Raw genomic sequence first — 18,032 nt, forward strand, 5'->3', positions numbered from 1 at the left:
TTATATTATGGTGGAAGCTCTTTCCAGATTTAGCAAGTTACGAATATAATCTATCGTTATATATAGAGTAAATGCCAAAATTGATCCTGAGCATACGGCCATTTTATCATTTTATCTTTTGAATTTTTTAGTCCTGTATATTTCAAATCGGATAACAATTGGCCCTCCGTTAACAATTCCGTTAATATTTAACGGTCAGCGATTTTAATTACAATTTTGACCAACTTAAACCTTTTTTAATTATTTAATCATCATTTTTTTTTAAAATAAGATCATAAATTATTTCTTCTTCCCTCAAATAATTTATTAAGTACATTCTTCCTCGTTTTCGCTGTTTTCCTATTGCTTCGATCGCTTGAGCTCCCGTCATTGGCGGCTTCCTAAAAAAATTGAATCTTTGAATTTGATTCATTAATTGATAAAATGAGAGTTGAATTCGAACCTTTACCGAATTCGATCTGTTGTCTTTTCTCTTGGCTCTGGAAATCCCCTTTCTTTTCCGAGAATTCATCTTTGCTGGAAACGGGTCGGAGACGGAGGATTCTCCGCCGGATCTAGGAATTTCGCCTGAATTTTTAAGGGCTGCGGCGAGGCCAGGGTGCCGATCGGCGGCGAGGGCGGCAGCGGAGGAGGAGGAGGAAATTGAGGTCCAAGATGAGTCAAAATGAGGGAATTGGTGGATTAGGGAGGAATTGGGGTTGAAGAAGGATTGATCGGAGCTCCATGGATTTGGCACTGGGGTTTCGAAGTGGAGTGGTTAAGGCCGGTGACGAGGAAGAAGAAATAATTTATAATTTTATTTTTAAAAATAATTTGATGATTAAATAATTAAAAATTGTTTTAGTTGGTCAAAATGGTGATTAAAATCGTTGACCGTTAAATATTAACGGAATTGTTAACGGGGGACCAATTGTGATCCAATTTGAAATGTACAGGACCAAAAAATTCAAAAGATAAAGTTCAGGACCAAAATGATAAAATGAACATATGTTCAGGACCAATTTTGGCCTTTAGCCTTATATATAAAGTGAGAATTGTCTTAAAAATAACAAGATTGTCATTGAGGACTGTTTTGGCGGGAACCGTTATAAAATACACGAAAATTTTGACTTGTACTTTTATGAGCATGCACTATAATTATTTCCTTTAACTGCAAGTATATACCAAAAAAAATTTTATGCCACCATAGAAAACAGAACCTATGTATTGTGAATAGCAGCTATAAAAAAGCCTTATTTTAATTGATTTACAAAAACAAAATCTTCATTATATCCAAAAAAAAGCTGACAGTAATTATATTTCCAATGCTCTTACCTGTCTTCTAATGTGGTAATTCTATTTTATAATTCCATTAACTTTTGTAATATTATTATAATGAATTCCATTAAATGTCGTATGTTTGTTTAATACTGAAATGCAGCAAATTAATATATGCTATGGAGTAATGAACTATTTAATTTATTGTGTATATGTTGGCAAATTAGCATGAACAATACAATTTTAAAATCTGTTAATATAAATTCTACTTAATTAATATTTGAAATATAATTATAAAAGTGAGATTAGCCGGGAAACTCCATTAACGTCATTGATATTATATTAAATTAATTTTATGCATAAAACAAGTTTTGGTTAGTATCAAAGTCCCGAATAATTATGGTTAGTATCAAAGTCTCGGTTCTGTTGAATTGTAAAGCTGCTAGAGCATTGATTAAATTAAAATGCAAATTTTATTGGACAAAAATATGGTCCAATACAATGTAAAGAAATTGGCTTCTCACTGAAGTTTTAAACTTCTACAAATACCAGTTCAAGTTTTCCATAACATCATTATCCAAAAACTCCTTGGGCAAAAGCTCAGTTCGACCAAGAGTAGAAATTGAAACCAGATATGAGAAAAGAAACACATCAACATGATGAAGAAAAAGATTTTGGTTATTTTCAAGATTTAGATTCCAATTTCAACCATCACTACCCAAATTACCAAGAACACTATCGCCGGGGAGGAGCGGCGTTATAGATGTAGAGGATGGTGGGATTCCAGGAGGGGCCGCATCCGGATTCCTTGAGGGAGGAAGACTATTATTTTGACAATTTTAAGGTTAATGGAGGCAAGAAAGTTGTACTGTAACATTTTACAGAGAGAGAAAAATGAGAGGCGTGGTTGCATATGTTACTCCATTGGGGGTTTGATATTTTGGAATGTTTTGTACTCCTATGAATTTCATATTCATCAAGTATGTCATTTTTATTTTTTCTTGCATATTAATGGGTTGATTCAATTTTTTAGGGCTATGAATTTATGATTGGTCCAATATTAATATTGTTTGTATTATAGTTTTATTGAATAATACTTTTATTTATTTTTTAATATTTTTTTAGAATGAGAATATGAAATGATCCAAATTAAGAGTATTGTTTTATGGAATATAACTATCAATAAAATACTTATCGTTATTAATAATGGAAAATGAAATTATTTATTAATCTTTGATTGTTGCTACTTCAATTTATTTATGAAAATTCTAAGGCCGACCAAAAAGATAATATGGTCGAAATTGGTGGGATTTCCAACAAATTTATATAAATAAATTCATTTTTATACATGTTTGAAGAAATTAAAGCAATAAATTATTTTGAAGTAAAACATATGTGCATATGCATGTGGGTTACCATAAAGAATGAAAGATCGTTGTTTCTCTTGAATGTATCTCATTTTTACATAGATAATGTAGTTCGATCTGTTTATAGTCCGATAATTATGAGCGTTGTTCTTATAGATGAAAAGAATTTATCTAATGTGAATCAGACTAATTATTAGTGACACTACTATTTATTAGGTTTTTAAAAAATAATATTGACATTATGAATGTGTTATATCATATTTTTTTGTAGCTGATGTAATTCGATCTATTTAGAGTTCGATAATTATATGTGATATTTTTATGTAAAAAGAATTTATCTAATGTGAATCAGACTAATTAATTGATATCACTATTTATTAGCAATTTTTTGTTGTGAATAATATTAAAATTATGAATAGGTTAAATTTTGTTCAATCCAACGTAATAATTTATTTTCATCAATTTTCTTTGTAATTTTTTTTTCTGGTAAATCTTTTATTGTACCAATCTTTGTAGTTGATGTAGTTGGATCCGTTCAGAACTATAAGTGATATTGTTATAGAAGAAAATAATTCATCTAATGTGAACTAATTTGCATTTATCAACTCTGATTCAAGACGAAGGCACTATTTATTATCGCTTTTTTGTTGTAAATGAATATTAACATTATGAATCATGTTAATATTGTTCAATCAAGCACAACTTTTTTCCCATTAATTCTTTAATGAAATGATTTTAATTTTTTCATATTTATCTATTTTTGACATATTAATTTAGTATACATATTTTCAATTAATTAAATTTTAGGTTAATGTAATGAAAAATATTTTTTGTGTAGGTAATTATTACTATATGTTTATTGTATTAGGTATAAAGTGTCGAATAGCAAAGCAAAAGATTGACCAAGAAAGAAGACAAGATGTAAATTTAAGGTTGTTTATAAGAGAGGTAGCGATAGAAGAACTTATATACCTACCGACTGTGTTTGAGGTTGCGGTATTGGTGGTGAAAGATTTTAACGAAGCGTTTGGTGATACAAGTATTATTATACTTCATCCGTCCGCGAATAGAAGTCCCGTTTTTCCATTTTAGACCGTCCGCGAATAGGAGTCCCGGTTCACTTTTACCATAAATGGTAATAGAGTCTCACCTTCCACTAACTCATTTCACCTACATTTCATTTAAAACTAATATATACAAGTAGAACCCCTATTTCACCAACTTTTTTTCCACCCACTTTTCTTAACATTTCTTAAAACCAGTGCCGCCATGGAATGAGACTCCTAATGGCGGACGAAGAGAGTAGAATTTTGTTTCGGGCAAGTGAAGCGCATTAACTACGGCTTCATTGTTATTATTCCAAGTTAAGTTTGTATTTAAGTATACATGTTGTGCATTAGCATACACGTGGATAAAGTATGATTGTAATGTTTTTATTTGAAATTTGAAAAATAGTCTACATCTCAAGGAAGATGACCGCTTTCTTAGATGACACGAAATTTTATGCGACTTTATTTTGTGTGTTAAGTGGAGAGAGCAAAATAAGAGAGAGAGAATAAAGTAGAGATAAAAGATGTTTTCAATTTTAGTAATATGTCATCTTAGTTGGGACAAATCAAAAAGAAAAATGAGTCATCTCCAATGGGACTGACGGAGTACTATAATTAGCATTTGTTTTTTTTTGAAACATTTTTATGGAGTACTTTATATCTACTAAAGTGTTATTCAAAATAACACATTTTCTTAATTGGAAACACCATTATCTCCAAATATTCTTTATCTTATTATTCCTTATTCACTCAATTCATAAAATAAGAATATACTACAAAATCTACAACGAATAAGAATTAGAGTGGGACAAAAGAAATACATTTCCTTTTTAGAAAATGTACTTAATTATATTAATCTTATTTTTATTGAATTATTTAGAATTTGTATTCATTAAGTGAAAATCACGTGATCCGTGCATACGGGTGTTAATAGTAGTAACAATATAAAGAAAGGCGTCTGTTTTGCCATTAATTCTCAAGTGTATATAATCAGTCTCTCCCCATTTGACTCCATGTCCCTCTTAATTTGATATTATTAGGTCGCCCCATCTTCTTCTTGCATCCCACTTTGTGCCCTTTCATTTGGGAGTCTCTGCCGCTGTTGGAAATATGCTGATGGAAGGCAGCCCCAGTGATCGCCTCACTTTTGGGAAGATGGGTTATGGGTACTCTCTCTCTCTCTCTCAAGACGTTCAATTCTTCATCTTTTTAACTGCAGTATTGTAGTGAAGTTTTAGAGTGACATTGATTTCTAGATCTTGACATCAATGTTTCAGAGCTGAAGTATTGATTGTGTTACACAAGGAACATAGAAAGATTCCATTTTTATACATAATATATGGTTATAATCAATCTGTCTTCATATGTATGCAGAAAAAATGTAATTTTTTTTATATTTATGTCATATTGATTATATACCCATGTGTGTTTATGTGTCTTCAAAAAAATAAAATCTTTTTTGTTCCTTGTGTTTGGTGGTAAATTCTCCACTGTTTTCTTGCTTGATCTTGTCCAGTAATTGAAACTATGATAGTTTATATACCCATGTGTGTTTTAATGGGTTCTTTCTGATTTGGGAAATAAGCGCAGCATTCACATATCATATGTAGCTAATATGGATTCAGTTATTGGATAAATTAGTGAGTTGTTTGCTATTGAGGGTTTCAATATTATAGACAAATCCAAATCACTGATTTTGTTGTTACTGTTTTATATAGATGCAAGCATTATAGAAGAAGATGCAAGATTCGAGCTCCATGCTGTAACGAAGTCTATGATTGCCGCCATTGTCACAATGAAGCCACGGTATGGATTATTCAATGATGCATCTGCTGTACACCCAACATCTGTGATCTGTTACCAAAAGCCCGGTATTATAATTGTTGCTTGATTCTTTTTGAAACAACAGAGCATCCAGCGCAATATTTATGATCATCATGATCTCGTCCGGAGTGATGTGAAATAAGTATGTCATTTGCAGAAAATTGCTTCTACTCTGACTTGCTTTGTATATGTCATTTTTGCTTTTCTCGTTTCCTGATCGAAATTGATGACATTCTTGGTTTGATTGCAGGTTATTTGCTCTGTCTGTGACACTGAGCAACCTGTACTTCCCCTCGACCTTAGTACTGAATCGTAGTCGATTCTTTCCTACAATCTGTATATTAATATTTTACTGTCTCATCCAGGTTGCACATGTTTGTGTAAACTGTGGTGTCAATATGGGAGAGTATTTTTGCGAAATCTGCAAATTCTACGATGATGATGTAATGTGATTCACAACCTTTCTTTGTTTCTCTATCTCTGTCTCTTCTATGTGTAATAGGCATTCTTGCTTGATGCAGATTGAGAAAAGACACTTCCATTGTGATGATTGTGGAATCTGCAGGCAATTAACATGAGTATTCAAACTTGTTTATATCAAACTGCGTATTTCGTTAGTGCTGATTTATGCTTGTGGTTTGCAGGATTGGAGGTCGGGAGAACTATTTTCACTGCAAGAAGTGTGGTATGTGACTCATTGCATTTCCTTTCGTTCATACTAGCTGTATATATACTTGACTACTCGAACCAATAGGTCAGATCTGTTGAATGCACATTTGATCTATTAACAACTATTGGTATCCATATTCTAACAGTGTATATATGTATATGTGTTTTGTTTCAATATTCTCTCTCTCTCTCTCTCTCTCTCTCTATATATATATATATATATATATATATATATATATATATATATATATATATGAGTGTGTGATGAAGATTGGCGGAGTTGGGGTCGAAAAATGAGAAGGGCAAGCTTGGTAGATTTGTTGCTACAACATGATTGATTGAAGAATGTTTTTTTCCTCATTTTGGATTGCTTTGCAGTTTATCTTCGACTAATTAGACGAATCCTTTCCTCATCCTGTTCTTGCTAACCACGCAGGCTTGTGGTATTCAATCAGTTTACGCAACAACCACCTCTGTGTGGAGGATTCCATGAGGCATCACTGCCCTATATGCTTTGAGGTTTCTTCTTAGCTTTCTCTTTCTTTCTCTCTCTTCAAACTTCTGTGTTATGCTGCGAATGTCAGTGATTCTTGCATTTCACAGTATCTGTTCGACCCCCTCAAAGATGTAACGGTCATGAAATGTGGACACACCATGAATTCTGAATGTTACCATGAGCTAATAAAGCGTGACAGGTAATGAACTTGTCTCGTCTCAGAGTCACCACCGCGTCTTTGCTTGTTTTACAGCCAAAAACAGCTTCTCCCACTTTTTTGTCACAGGTTCTGCTGCCCAATTTGTTCCAAGTCGATCATGGACATGTCTATCGTGTGGTGGAGAATAGACGAGGAAGTAAGTCTCCCTCACAGACTGTTATCAGATTGAATGTATTTTAACTTGAGAGAACGTTTCCTTGGTGCAGATTGAAGCAACCATGATGCCTGAGGAATACAGATACAAGAAGGTGTGGATTATGTGCAACGACTGCAACGACACTACTGAAGTCTACTTCCACATAATTGGCTGGAAATGCAGCCATTGTGAATCGTATAATACAAGGACAATTGCTCCTTCCTCAGTGAAAACAGTTTCAAAACTCCCATTATTTTGCTCTGATGCAACGGAAAAGCTGGTGTAGTATGACTGATATCCATTGTTTCTCGTCTTTTTTATATGCATGATATACACTATTTTATTGCTCTTCCTACTCTTCCTATTAATATGTGGGAAAAAATTACCGAGCTCAGTGACTCTGTATTGATATGTACAAAGATTCATTGATTTGTGTAGTTCATAATTTACTCCAAAATGATGCTAAATGCTAAGTTGGCAATATTTGTTTGTATTTTGTGAAGCCTTAATCTATTGCAGGCCTGAGAGCTTTTTTTAATACTCCTTATATTGCATTGGTTAAAGAACTCTATCAGTCTATTGTTGTCTTGTGTTCCAAATCAGTATCTTATTCCACCTGAATCCCTTGCCTTTAGTAAAATACATTTCCTCAAAATTTTATAATCTTGCAAGTAGCCAATGCAAGTTTTTTTGTTTTTTAATTTGTGAAGCATACTATAAGTATAGCTGCTGGGATGAGAGCTTTCATTCACTTATATCCATGGAGAGAGAGAAACAAGAAAGCTTCAAAGTCCTCATGTTCCCATGGTTAGCTCATGGACACATATTCCCGTACCTCGAACTCGCCAAACGCCTCTCAACAACACACCACTTCACCATGTACCTATGCTCCACCTCTGTCAACCTTGATTCAATCAAATCCAGTATCTCGTCCGAAGATGATGCTGCTGCATCAGTGAAACTAGTAGAGCTGCACATGCCATCTCTTCCTCATCTCCCTTCCCACCTCCACTCCACCAGGAATCTCCCCTCCCATCTTATCCCAACCCTTATGAAAACCTTTCAAGAATCAAGCTCTAGCTTCTCAGATATCATGGATTCTCTAAAGCCAGATCTTGTCATATTCGACGTATACCAACCTTGGGCGCCCAAGATCGCTTCATCTAAAGGTGTACCTTGTGTCCACTTCTCAACCCCTGGTGTAACAGTGTTGTCTTTCCTCCACCATTTATATACACTGGGTAGTAGGGCCACCTACCCATTTCCAGCTATAAGTCTGCCTGATGAAGATTTGCTCAGGCAGGTAGCTCTTCTCGCGGAAAATTTGAACGACGCAGATGATGATTTTGTATTCGGAGTGATGACAAGATCAACAGACATAGTCTTGTCAAGGAGCTCTAGGCATGTTGAACAGAAGTATGCAGACTATCTCTCTGCTTTGAGCAAAAAGGAGATAGTATGCACTGGCCCCTTAATTGCTGCTGATGCTAACAAGCACGATGATTTCGAGATAATCAAGTTGCTAAATGGGAAGAATATTGATTCTACCTTATACATTTCCTTTGGCAGTGAATGCTTTTTATCCAAGAAGCAGATTGTGGAAATAGCGAAAGGGCTGCAGCTTTGTGATGTTAACTTTTTGTGGGTGATCCGATATCCTGCTGAGGAGGTGGGCGCGGGCATCAGATTGATCGAAGAAGAACTGCCTGCAGGGTTTCTCGAAACAATGAAGGACAGAGGGTTGGTTGTGACTAGCTGGGCGCCACAGGCGAAGATTTTAGGCCATCCCAGTATAGGTGGTTTTGTGAGTCATTGTGGAAGGAGTTCAATCACAGAGAGCATGTACTTTGGTGTCCCGGTTATTGCCATGCCCATGAATGCTGACCAGCCTTTCAATGCTCAATTAGTGGTGGAGCTCGGTATTGGTGTGGATGTCGAAAAGGATCACGAAAATGGAGTGTATGCGGGAGAGGAGGTTGCCAAAGCAATCAATAATGTGATGGTGGAGAAGAACACGTTGTATGAAGGTCTGAAGAGCAGAGCTCGGAGATTGAGTGAGACGCTGAGAGAGAAGGAAGAAGAAGAGGTGAATGAAGTAGCTCAGCAGCTATTGAAGATTTGTGTCAAGAACAAGAAATAAGTGTGGCAAACTGTTTCTGGTTTATCATTTGTGTTTTATGATTGAAGGTGTTCTTGCTGTTCTGTCCTGTTCAAGATTAATTGCAACAAGATATCGGTTTCTGTCAGTTGTCAGATTTCTTAATCAACATGGAAATAGAAGCATATATATAGGCATATAGCAAGCCATAACAATATTGGAACTTAGATGCTTAAATGATCAGCACTTATCCTTCTTCCCTCTTTAGCCTCTCACTCAATCCACGAGCACGATGCCTCAGCTCTGCGACGCCCTCCCTTCTCCACCACCTTCCTAATAGTCTTACCTATCTCATCCGCTTTAAACACTCCATTCTCATTTGTTGACACCTCCACACAGCTGCCAGCCTCCACCGGCATCCTAGCGTACAGATAGCCTCCTCGAGAGTCTGATATGGATTATGATTAGACCCCAAGATTAGGTTTTTTTCCCTTTGAAGTAATAAAATTTTGGGAGGGAGGCGTTTTATAAGGTAAACGGCTGTACCTAGAGCTTCAGGCAAAAATGAAGCTGACCTTGCAGGCTGCAATAAGAGAAATAAATCAAGTTAGAGGTTGAGTTGATAAATCCATAACCTCTCTTGCTAAACTTTTTTTTTATTATCTGTAAATTGTTACTTCATTTGTCTTGCTATTGTTGTTTTCACTTTATAATTGCATAATTTACAATAATATTACTTGCTGTTTTTTTTGTTAAAAATGATACCTAATCTTGTATCACTTATGTTCTATTCTCTTTGTAGGAAATGAGGCAAAGAAAACTTCATCACAATCCTCTATTTGCTAAACACCATTAAGAAGAAGACAGTATTTTAATCACCTGAAACTACATTTCTTTTGAAATTTTATAAGTCTTGCTAAGTCAGCAATATATTTTTTTAATTTATTTTGTGAAGCATTGAATTTAACTAACAGCTGCAGGCCTGAGATCTTTCCTTCAAGAAGCATTACTATAAGTGTAGCTGGTGGGATGAGAGCTTTCATCACTAATAACCATGGAAGAGAAGAAAGAAAGCTTCAAAATCCTCATGTTCCCATGGTTAGCTCATGGACACATATTCCCGTACCTCGAACTCGCCAAACGCCTCTCAACAACACACCACTTCACCATGTACCTATGCTCCACCACTGTCAACCTTGATTCAATCAAATCCAGCATCTTGTCCGAAGATGATGCAGCTGCATCAGTGAAACTAGTAGAGCTGCACATGCCATCTCCCCCTCAACTCCCTCCCCACCTCCACACCACAAGCAATCTCCCTTCCCATCTTCTCCTAACCCTCATGAAAACCTTTCAAGAATCAAGATCAAGCTTCTCAGATATCATGGATTCCCTAAAGCCAGATCTTGTCATATTCGACGTATACCAACCATGGGCGCCCAAGATCGCTTCATCCAAAGGTATACCTAGTATCTACTTCTCAACCTCTGGCGCAACGGCCTTGTCTTTCCTCCACCATTTATATACAGTGGGGAGTGGTGCTACCTTCCCATTTCCAGCTATAAGTCTTCCTGATGATGATCTGCCCAGGCGGCTAGCCCTTCTCGCGCAAAATTTGAAGGACGCAGATGATGATTTTGCATATGGAGCAATGGCAAGATCAACAGACATAGTCTTGTCAAAGAGCTCCAGGTATGTTGAGAAGAAGTATGCAGACTATCTCTCTGCTTTGAGCAAAAAGCAGATAGTTTGCACCGGCCCCTTAATCGCTGCTGATGCTAAGAAGCACGATGACTCAGAGATCATGAAATGGCTAAATGGGAAGACTCTTGATTCTACCATATACATCTCCTTTGGCAGTGAATGCTTTTTATCCAAGAAGCAGATTGCAGAAATAGCAAAAGGGCTAGATCTTTGTGATGCTAACTTCTTGTGGGTGATCAGATTTCCTGCTGAGGAGGCGGGCACGGGCATCAGACTGATCGAAGAAGAACTACCTGCAGGGTTTCTTGAAAGGGTGAAGGAGAGGGGGTTGGTTGTGAGTAAATGGGCGCCACAGACGAAGATTTTAGACCATCCGAGTATAGGATGCTTTGTGAGTCATTGTGGAAGGAGTTCCATCACAGAGAGCATGTATTTTGGTGTTCCGGTTATAGCTATGCCCATGAATGTTGACCAGCCTATGAACGCTCAGTTAATGGTGGAGCTCGGTGTTGGTGTGGAGGTGGAAAAGGATCACGAAAATGGAGTGTATGTGGGAGAGGAGGTTGCCAAAGCAATGAATAGGGTGATGGTGGAGAAGAACGCGTTGTATGAAGGTCTGAGGAGCAGAGCTCGGAGATTGTGTGAGACGATGAGAGAGAAGGAAGGCGAAGAAGTGAATGAAGTAGCTCAGCAGCTATTCAAGATTTGTGCCAAGAACAAGAAATAAATGTGGCAAACTGTTTCTGGTTTAGGATTTGTGTGTTTTTATGATTCATCAACAAAAGGTGTATTCTATTCTGTTCAAGATTAACTGCAACAACATTTCTATTCTGTTTCTGTATGAATATGGAGAAGAAATAGAAACATATCGGTGAAGTCAAATGCACGAAGCAACATTGTTAATACCAAATTATAAAAATCATGGCATTTTTAAATTCTATTTTGTTGAACGTAGCCGGCCATAAAATTTAATTCGATAAATGGGCATCACTACCATATGACAAAGAGAACAACAATTGAGAAGAAAACAAGCATCAATATAAAATTATAGGGGGCATGTCACAAGGCTCGGAATAACTATTTGTAGTTTGAGACAAATTAAAATTTATTTATTGTCATGTAATAATTGTGAATAAATTTAAAATTTATAATTCTTCGACTAATTTTTAAAATTACATTACAAACACCAAAATTCATATTTATAATTCTTTACGTAAATATACGGAAATGCTAACTGTACGCGATATATAATAGTCCAGCTTATTATAAATATTTAAAATTTGTAAGAATTAACTAACGCACTCGGTAACCACAAATTCAAATGACTCCGACCAACACAAAAAGGAAAAATCAACCACAAAATACTAACTCAAAAAATCATGGAATTTGAGATCGTCACACCACCAACTAAGAGCATCAGCAATGGAGGCGTCAAAACCGCGATGCCGATTTTTCGCCGACGCCGGTTCTGACGCCGAACCGACCGGCGTCGGCGGCGTCAATTTCGGCGTACGCATGCCGATTCGTGTGGTGACGCCGGTTCTAACGCCGATCCTCACGGCGCCATTGTATGCCCCGGATCAGCGTCAGAATTTAATTTTTTTTTTCGAAAACACTATATATACGCGCTTTGGACGTCATTTTCATTCAATTTTCCTGTATTTATCTCGTAAATTAAATTCCGTATATTGCTACAATTGTAAATTAAATTTATATAATTGTTATTAGTGATGTGGATAGGCTATGTGAGGGTTATTTGATGTCTAGTTGCATGTCCAGATGATGTGGCAGGAGGATTTTAGTGCTGGATGATGTAACAATGGGAAGGCTATGTGAGGGCTATGAGAGGTCCTAGACCATTGTGGATGCTCTAATGAAACAAGGTCGAACCTAAGCTATTATTCTCTATTGCGTCATGTTTAACAAAACCGAGGGGGATGAGGGTGGTGAAGTTGTGTTTGGTGAGATTCTTGGCTAGCTCAAGGTAGGGGAAGGCATGGCCATGAGCTAGCCATGGGAACATTAGGATGGAGAGACTTGCTTCATTTGACTCCATTGATCAACACAAATGGAGTACACAAAATATGTTACTACTAGTTTTAATATGAGGTGGATGAGTTAATACTTTGAGGGGAGGGGGAGTTTGAATATATAATCAAAGTTTTGATGGTTCCAAGTCAAGGGGAATAGTATATTGTAGTATGTACAATATTTCTATAAGCCGGCTGCCTTGTTTGGATGTTACCAATATCAAGTATCCTTTTCTTCAAAACAAATATACTCACTCTATCACATCTTAATTAGTTAAAGCATTTTTTTGACTCTAAGAAAAAGAGAATTGTAAATAAACATAAAATAGAATAGAGAAATAAGAGCATCTACAATACCGATGGCACGAGCGCTCTCTGCAGTTGCATGACACACCAGCCCACGTGGTGCGGCGTGGGCTAGCGGTGACGCCCACCTGCCCCCTCTGCGTGTGGGCGTGCTTCTGATGCATTTTTTTATATTTTTTTAAAATTTGTAAAAAAATTGAAAAAAAAATCCATTTTCCCACTTTTCAAAATAGGGCCATTTTATGAACAGTTTTTCAAATTTTTTTAATTTTTTTAATTGTTATCCCCAATTCATCCAAATTATCTATAAATACCCCCATTTATGATCACCCATTTTTTTACATCAAACCAAATTATCTATCAATCATACTTCTTCATGCGCACATCATCGTCGTTAAAGAACTCCTACCTCTATTTAATTTTTAGGATTTAAATTATGTAAGTTTTAATTTTTTTTAGGAATTTGTAATTGCATTTTTGGGTTTTTAATGAAGCTTAATTGTTAATGAAATGTTTTTAGTAATTATAGTTTTTAAATTGAATAATAGAAATATAGAATAGTGGAACCCCTGAATAGTGAAGAGCATGCTCTTAGGGAGGAGCACGGTTGAGGGTGTTGTGCCTTAGCTAAGAGCACAGAATTAAAATTTTTATAAAAGTGGGACCGGGCTCACACCGTGCTCTTAGCTAAGAGCACAGTTATGGATACTCTAATAAAATAAAATAGAGTAAAGTATAAAAGTGAATAAAATAAGAATGATTAGATATTTTTTTTACTCAACTCTAATTTGGGACATCCCAAAATAGAATAGAGAAAATTACCAATTAAATCACAACTTTTAGTTGACTTCTGATTTAAAGTTAGCTAATTAAATCATACTATTATAACACTTTCGCAATTGTCCCATAACTTAAAATTTTCGGCAAATATGTGGTGACGTGCACGTATTGGTGCTCGGAATTTTGTGCTAGGTAAACAGTGTTTTTTTTGTAGTGGTGGACGCCCGTGTTTTCCTATGTGGACATAAAACGTCATTTAGTTAAAACGACGCCGTATCAACACCCCTCAAAACGAAACCGTTCCATTCCGTCATTTTTAGAATTTAGGGTTTTTCAAAATAAAACCGTTCTTGGTTCGATCATTCCATCATTTTTTAAATCCTATAATATCACATCAGAATGTCATGTCATTATATATTATGCCACATAAATGGCACGTCACTAAATGATGCCACGTAGTTGTCGGAAATTTGAAGTTATGGGACAATTGCAAACGTGTCATAAGTTATGATTTAATTAGCCAACTTTGTATTTTGTGGGATAAAGCAGACACTACAAAAAACTCGCTAATTAGTGACATATAATTATATCACTAATTAGCGAAATTTAGGCACTTAACATGATTAGTGGCAGAATGAGTATTGGCAAATCCGTCATTAAAAAACTTTTCACTATAAAACTTTAGTGACCGATTTATCTGTCACTAAAGTTACTAATCCACTCGTTGACGGAAAACATAAATGGTAAGTTAGTATTAGTGACGGAATTATCCGTCACTAATTAGTGTCTGGCGGTTTTCAGTCATTTTGTCTGTCACTAATTCTTGAGCTAACTGTCCCTGTCACTATTCTGTCACTAATTGGCGATTTTTTTGTAGTGAGAAGTCGTCAACCAAAGTTATGGTTTACTCCCTCTGTCCACAATAAAGTGTCCTAAGTTGACTTGATACAAATTTTAAGAAATGTAATGAAAAGTAGATAGAAAAAGTTAGTAGAGGGTGGATCCTACATTTGTTTTAGTTTTAAAATAAAATGTTAGTAGAATGAGTAAATGAAATATGGGGTCCGTCACCAAAATTAGTAAAAAGTAAATGTAACACCTAATTGTGAACGGGAGAAATAGGAAACTTAAGACACTTAAATCATGAACGGAGGGAATAATTGACAATTTTCCCAATAGATATTACTTAACTAATTTGTGAGAGAGTATATAACAATCAATTTAATTTGAATTAATTATGTTTATATAGTACTCCACAAAATATCTTTTTTTTCTCTACACTAAATCGTGTTTAATTGTATATTCTTATAAAATGAATGGAATTATCTACAAAATCAGGAGATAAATATTAAAGAATATTATAGATATTATGTAACAAGAATAAAAAGAAAGATGAAATGAGAGATAAAACAGTAAGTTTGATTTTATTAAAAAGTTATTGGACTTATTGTTGGGAGATAAAATGATAAGTTTGAATTTATTAAAAAGTTAGAAGGATTATCTATAATAATTAGGAGATATATTAAAGAATATTCTAGATACTATATAACCAGAATATAAAGACTTTCATTTCACTCCCACACACATACAATAAATACTATTTATTTTGACTGATTTGAAGGTGAATTCGTCAGATCGCATGCAATTATAATCTGAGGTAATCTTCAATTCTAAACTTATTTTCGTAGTTAAACAACTGTTGAATAGTACTATATCTAATTTGATAGTAGTTGCTATGCTACTAAAATTACGAGGATGAATTAGCAAGTGCAAAATCTTGAATTGTTGGATAACATGTGATTCTAAAATAATATAATAAGCATGCCTTAATATTCAAAGTTAAACTAGTCTACGTCAAAGCAGTGTAAAAAAATCTTGAATTATTCAAAGTAGTGATTGTCTGATCTTGTTTGAGAATTTACATGTTCATATATTATCATACTTTATTTACATATCTCTACGTCAACACTCTCCTTGTTGGTCAACAATCGAGTTTCATTTTGGGCACATATATCATTTTAATACACTATGGTTATATTGACGTGGGAATGTTTGATTAATATACTTGTATGTGAAAATAGAATTTAATACACCATACTTAGTAATTGTGGCATCTACTATTTAGTCAACCTTTGATTAAGTTGTACTATGTTACAACCATAGATGTTATACATCTGAAATATTCTGTTCCAACCAATTTTGCATATTATTATTCTATTCCAATCAATTTCTTCCAAAATTTGCTTGCAACAAGAATTTAAAATTAATCATAGATAGCTCTTTAAAATTAATTTTCTGCTCCCGCCCATATCCTAACAGTTCCCTATTGTTTTTGAAGAAAATCAAGACAGACAGATGACAAAAAACGGAGTTCCATCAATGGAGGGAAATCAAACAATGTTGAGCATTCTACTGTTTCCATGGTTGGGGCATGGCCACGTATCCCCTTATCTTCAACTAGCCAAGAATCTCTCTAAGAGAAACTTCAAAATATACTATTGTTCAACACCTGTCAGTCTCGATTCCGTCAGAGGAGCTCTTGCAAGGAGCTCAGACGGCGCCACGATCCATCTAGTCGAGCTTCGTCTGCCATCATCACCCGAGCTTCCTCCAGAGTACCACACGACGAAAAATATACCACCAAATCTCATTCCCAAACTCATTGAGGCCTTTAGCCACTCAAAATCCAGTTTCTCTACCATACTTTCCTCCCTAAAACCTGATATGGTGATCTTCGACAGATTGCAGCCATGGGCGGCCACAGCCTCCTCGTCTCTAGGCATTCCTGCCATTAATTTTACACCAGGAGCAGCTTTTGTGCATGCATTTTACTACCACCACTGGAGAAACTCACCTTTCCCTTATGATGCATTAAATCTTCAAGACTACAAAGAAAGGCCCTCCGAAAACGCAGTCGTGTCAAAGATCATCCAGGACGATGATCAAAATCCTGGATCTGCTCATTTCAAGCTATCTCAAGACATTATCTTGGTAAAGACAAGCAGAAGTTTCGAAGGGAAGTACATTGACTACTTATCTGTCTTGCTGCAGAAAACAATTGTCCCTGTCGGTCCACTTATTGCACGAGCAACGGATGAGGATGATGATTCAGGTATCTTGCAATGGCTGAGCAGCAAGAGCAAGTTTTCGACTGTTTTTATCTCTTGTGGGAGTGAGAACTACTTTTCCAAGGATCAGATGCAAGAGGTAGCTAAGGGGCTGGAGATTTCCAAGGTGAACTTCATATGGGTTGTGAGGTTTCCTCAAGGGGAGAGAGTTTCTCTAGATGAGATGCTGCCAAAGGGATTTCTCGACAGAGTGGGAGAGAGAGGCCGGATTATTCAAGGATGGGCACCACAGGATGGCATTCTAGCACATCCTAGTATTGGTGCTTTTGCGAGTCATTGTGGTTGGAACTCTACACTTGAGAGCATTCATTTTGGTGTGCCGATTATATGCATACCTTTCAAGCTCGACCAGCCACTGAATGCCAGGTTAATGGTGGAGGCCGGTGTGGCTGTGGAGGTGGTAAGGGATGGAAGTGGAAATTTTAGCAGCCAAGAGTTTGCCAAAGCAATCAAGAAGGTGATTGTTGAGGAATCAGGCCAAGAAATGAGGGTGAAGGCTGCAGAACTGAGTGAGAAAATGAAAAAGGAAGATGAAGGTGTGATAGATGAAGCAGCAGAGCAACTGAGGAAAATTTGCTTGGAACATAAGCAGAAGAAGTAACACCTTATCTAACAAACATATGAAGTGAGCCTTATCAAATAAATGCAATTAATAAATGAATAAAACTATCTACTTATGAACTCAATCCCAATTAAGATATTTGATATAGAAATAAATTTTTTAAATCAGTTGATGTCCAATAATGAAGTTAGTATATCTTGCCTCAGCATATCATTGAGCTGCTTCCATCACCTCCAAGCCTCATTGTGGCTGTGAATGTCATCACCTTCTCATCACGAACATCGATCCTTGCATCCATAACTTCAGCATGATGCTCTCTAGAATCGAGCACTGAGCCACGCCTAGAGGGCAGTTGAATGGCGAGGAACGTTGCAGAATCAAAGATTACTTTCTTTGCAGGGCTGCA

General features: G+C 36.0%; 4 protein-coding genes and 1 long non-coding RNA gene across 5 annotated transcripts; 4 read left to right on the plus strand and 1 right to left on the minus strand.

The window, feature by feature from the left end:
* Nucleotides 1-228: 228 nt before the first annotated feature.
* On the minus strand, nucleotides 229-770 carry LOC121780368. Its single transcript, XR_006046003.1, has 2 exons — nucleotides 449-770; nucleotides 229-380 (listed from the first exon to the last, which is right to left on the minus strand). It is a non-coding gene; the product is annotated as an uncharacterized LOC121780368 (long non-coding RNA).
* A 4,013-nt stretch (nucleotides 771-4,783) lies between these two features.
* On the plus strand, nucleotides 4,784-7,485 carry LOC121793137 (E3 ubiquitin-protein ligase MIEL1-like). Its single transcript, XM_042191323.1, has 9 exons — nucleotides 4,784-4,832; nucleotides 5,392-5,479; nucleotides 5,748-5,940; nucleotides 6,019-6,062; nucleotides 6,142-6,182; nucleotides 6,603-6,685; nucleotides 6,770-6,861; nucleotides 6,949-7,018; nucleotides 7,089-7,485. Exons 1-9 carry the CDS (start codon nucleotides 4,784-4,786, stop codon nucleotides 7,302-7,304), a joined length of 876 nt encoding a protein of 291 aa, XP_042047257.1. The 3' UTR covers nucleotides 7,305-7,485.
* A 138-nt stretch (nucleotides 7,486-7,623) lies between these two features.
* Nucleotides 7,624-9,699, plus strand: LOC121783239 (UDP-glucosyltransferase 29-like). The gene has a single exon (XM_042181254.1). The coding sequence runs from the start codon at nucleotides 7,779-7,781 to the stop codon at nucleotides 9,156-9,158; it is 1,380 nt and encodes a 459-aa protein (XP_042037188.1). The 5' UTR covers nucleotides 7,624-7,778; the 3' UTR covers nucleotides 9,159-9,699.
* Nucleotides 9,700-9,816: 117 nt separating this feature from the next.
* On the plus strand, nucleotides 9,817-11,661 carry LOC121783247 (UDP-glucosyltransferase 29-like). The gene has a single exon (XM_042181266.1). The coding sequence runs from the start codon at nucleotides 10,171-10,173 to the stop codon at nucleotides 11,545-11,547; it is 1,377 nt and encodes a 458-aa protein (XP_042037200.1). The 5' UTR covers nucleotides 9,817-10,170; the 3' UTR covers nucleotides 11,548-11,661.
* Nucleotides 11,662-16,291: 4,630 nt separating this feature from the next.
* On the plus strand, nucleotides 16,292-18,032 carry LOC121793138 (beta-D-glucosyl crocetin beta-1,6-glucosyltransferase-like). Its single transcript, XM_042191324.1, has one exon. It carries the CDS (start codon nucleotides 16,292-16,294, stop codon nucleotides 17,663-17,665), a length of 1,374 nt encoding a protein of 457 aa, XP_042047258.1. The 3' UTR covers nucleotides 17,666-18,032.

This window comes from Salvia splendens, chromosome 2 (assembly GCF_004379255.2).
Source record: "Salvia splendens isolate huo1 chromosome 2, SspV2, whole genome shotgun sequence".
Classification (NCBI taxonomy): Eukaryota; Viridiplantae; Streptophyta; class Magnoliopsida; order Lamiales; family Lamiaceae; genus Salvia; species Salvia splendens.

Coding starts and splice junctions, on each gene's coding strand:
- LOC121793137 (XM_042191323.1), top strand. CDS start 4,784: ATGCTGATGGAAGGCAGCCCCAGTGATCGCCTCACTTTTGGGAAGATG. Junction 4,833..5,391: donor CCTCACTTTTGGGAAGATGG/GTTATGGGTACT, acceptor TGTTTTATATAG/ATGCAAGCATTATAGAAGAA. Junction 5,941..6,018: donor GCAAATTCTACGATGATGAT/GTAATGTGATTC, acceptor TGCTTGATGCAG/ATTGAGAAAAGACACTTCCA.
- LOC121783239 (XM_042181254.1), top strand. CDS start 7,779: ATGGAGAGAGAGAAACAAGAAAGCTTCAAAGTCCTCATGTTCCCATGG.
- LOC121783247 (XM_042181266.1), top strand. CDS start 10,171: ATGGAAGAGAAGAAAGAAAGCTTCAAAATCCTCATGTTCCCATGGTTA.
- LOC121793138 (XM_042191324.1), top strand. CDS start 16,292: ATGACAAAAAACGGAGTTCCATCAATGGAGGGAAATCAAACAATGTTG.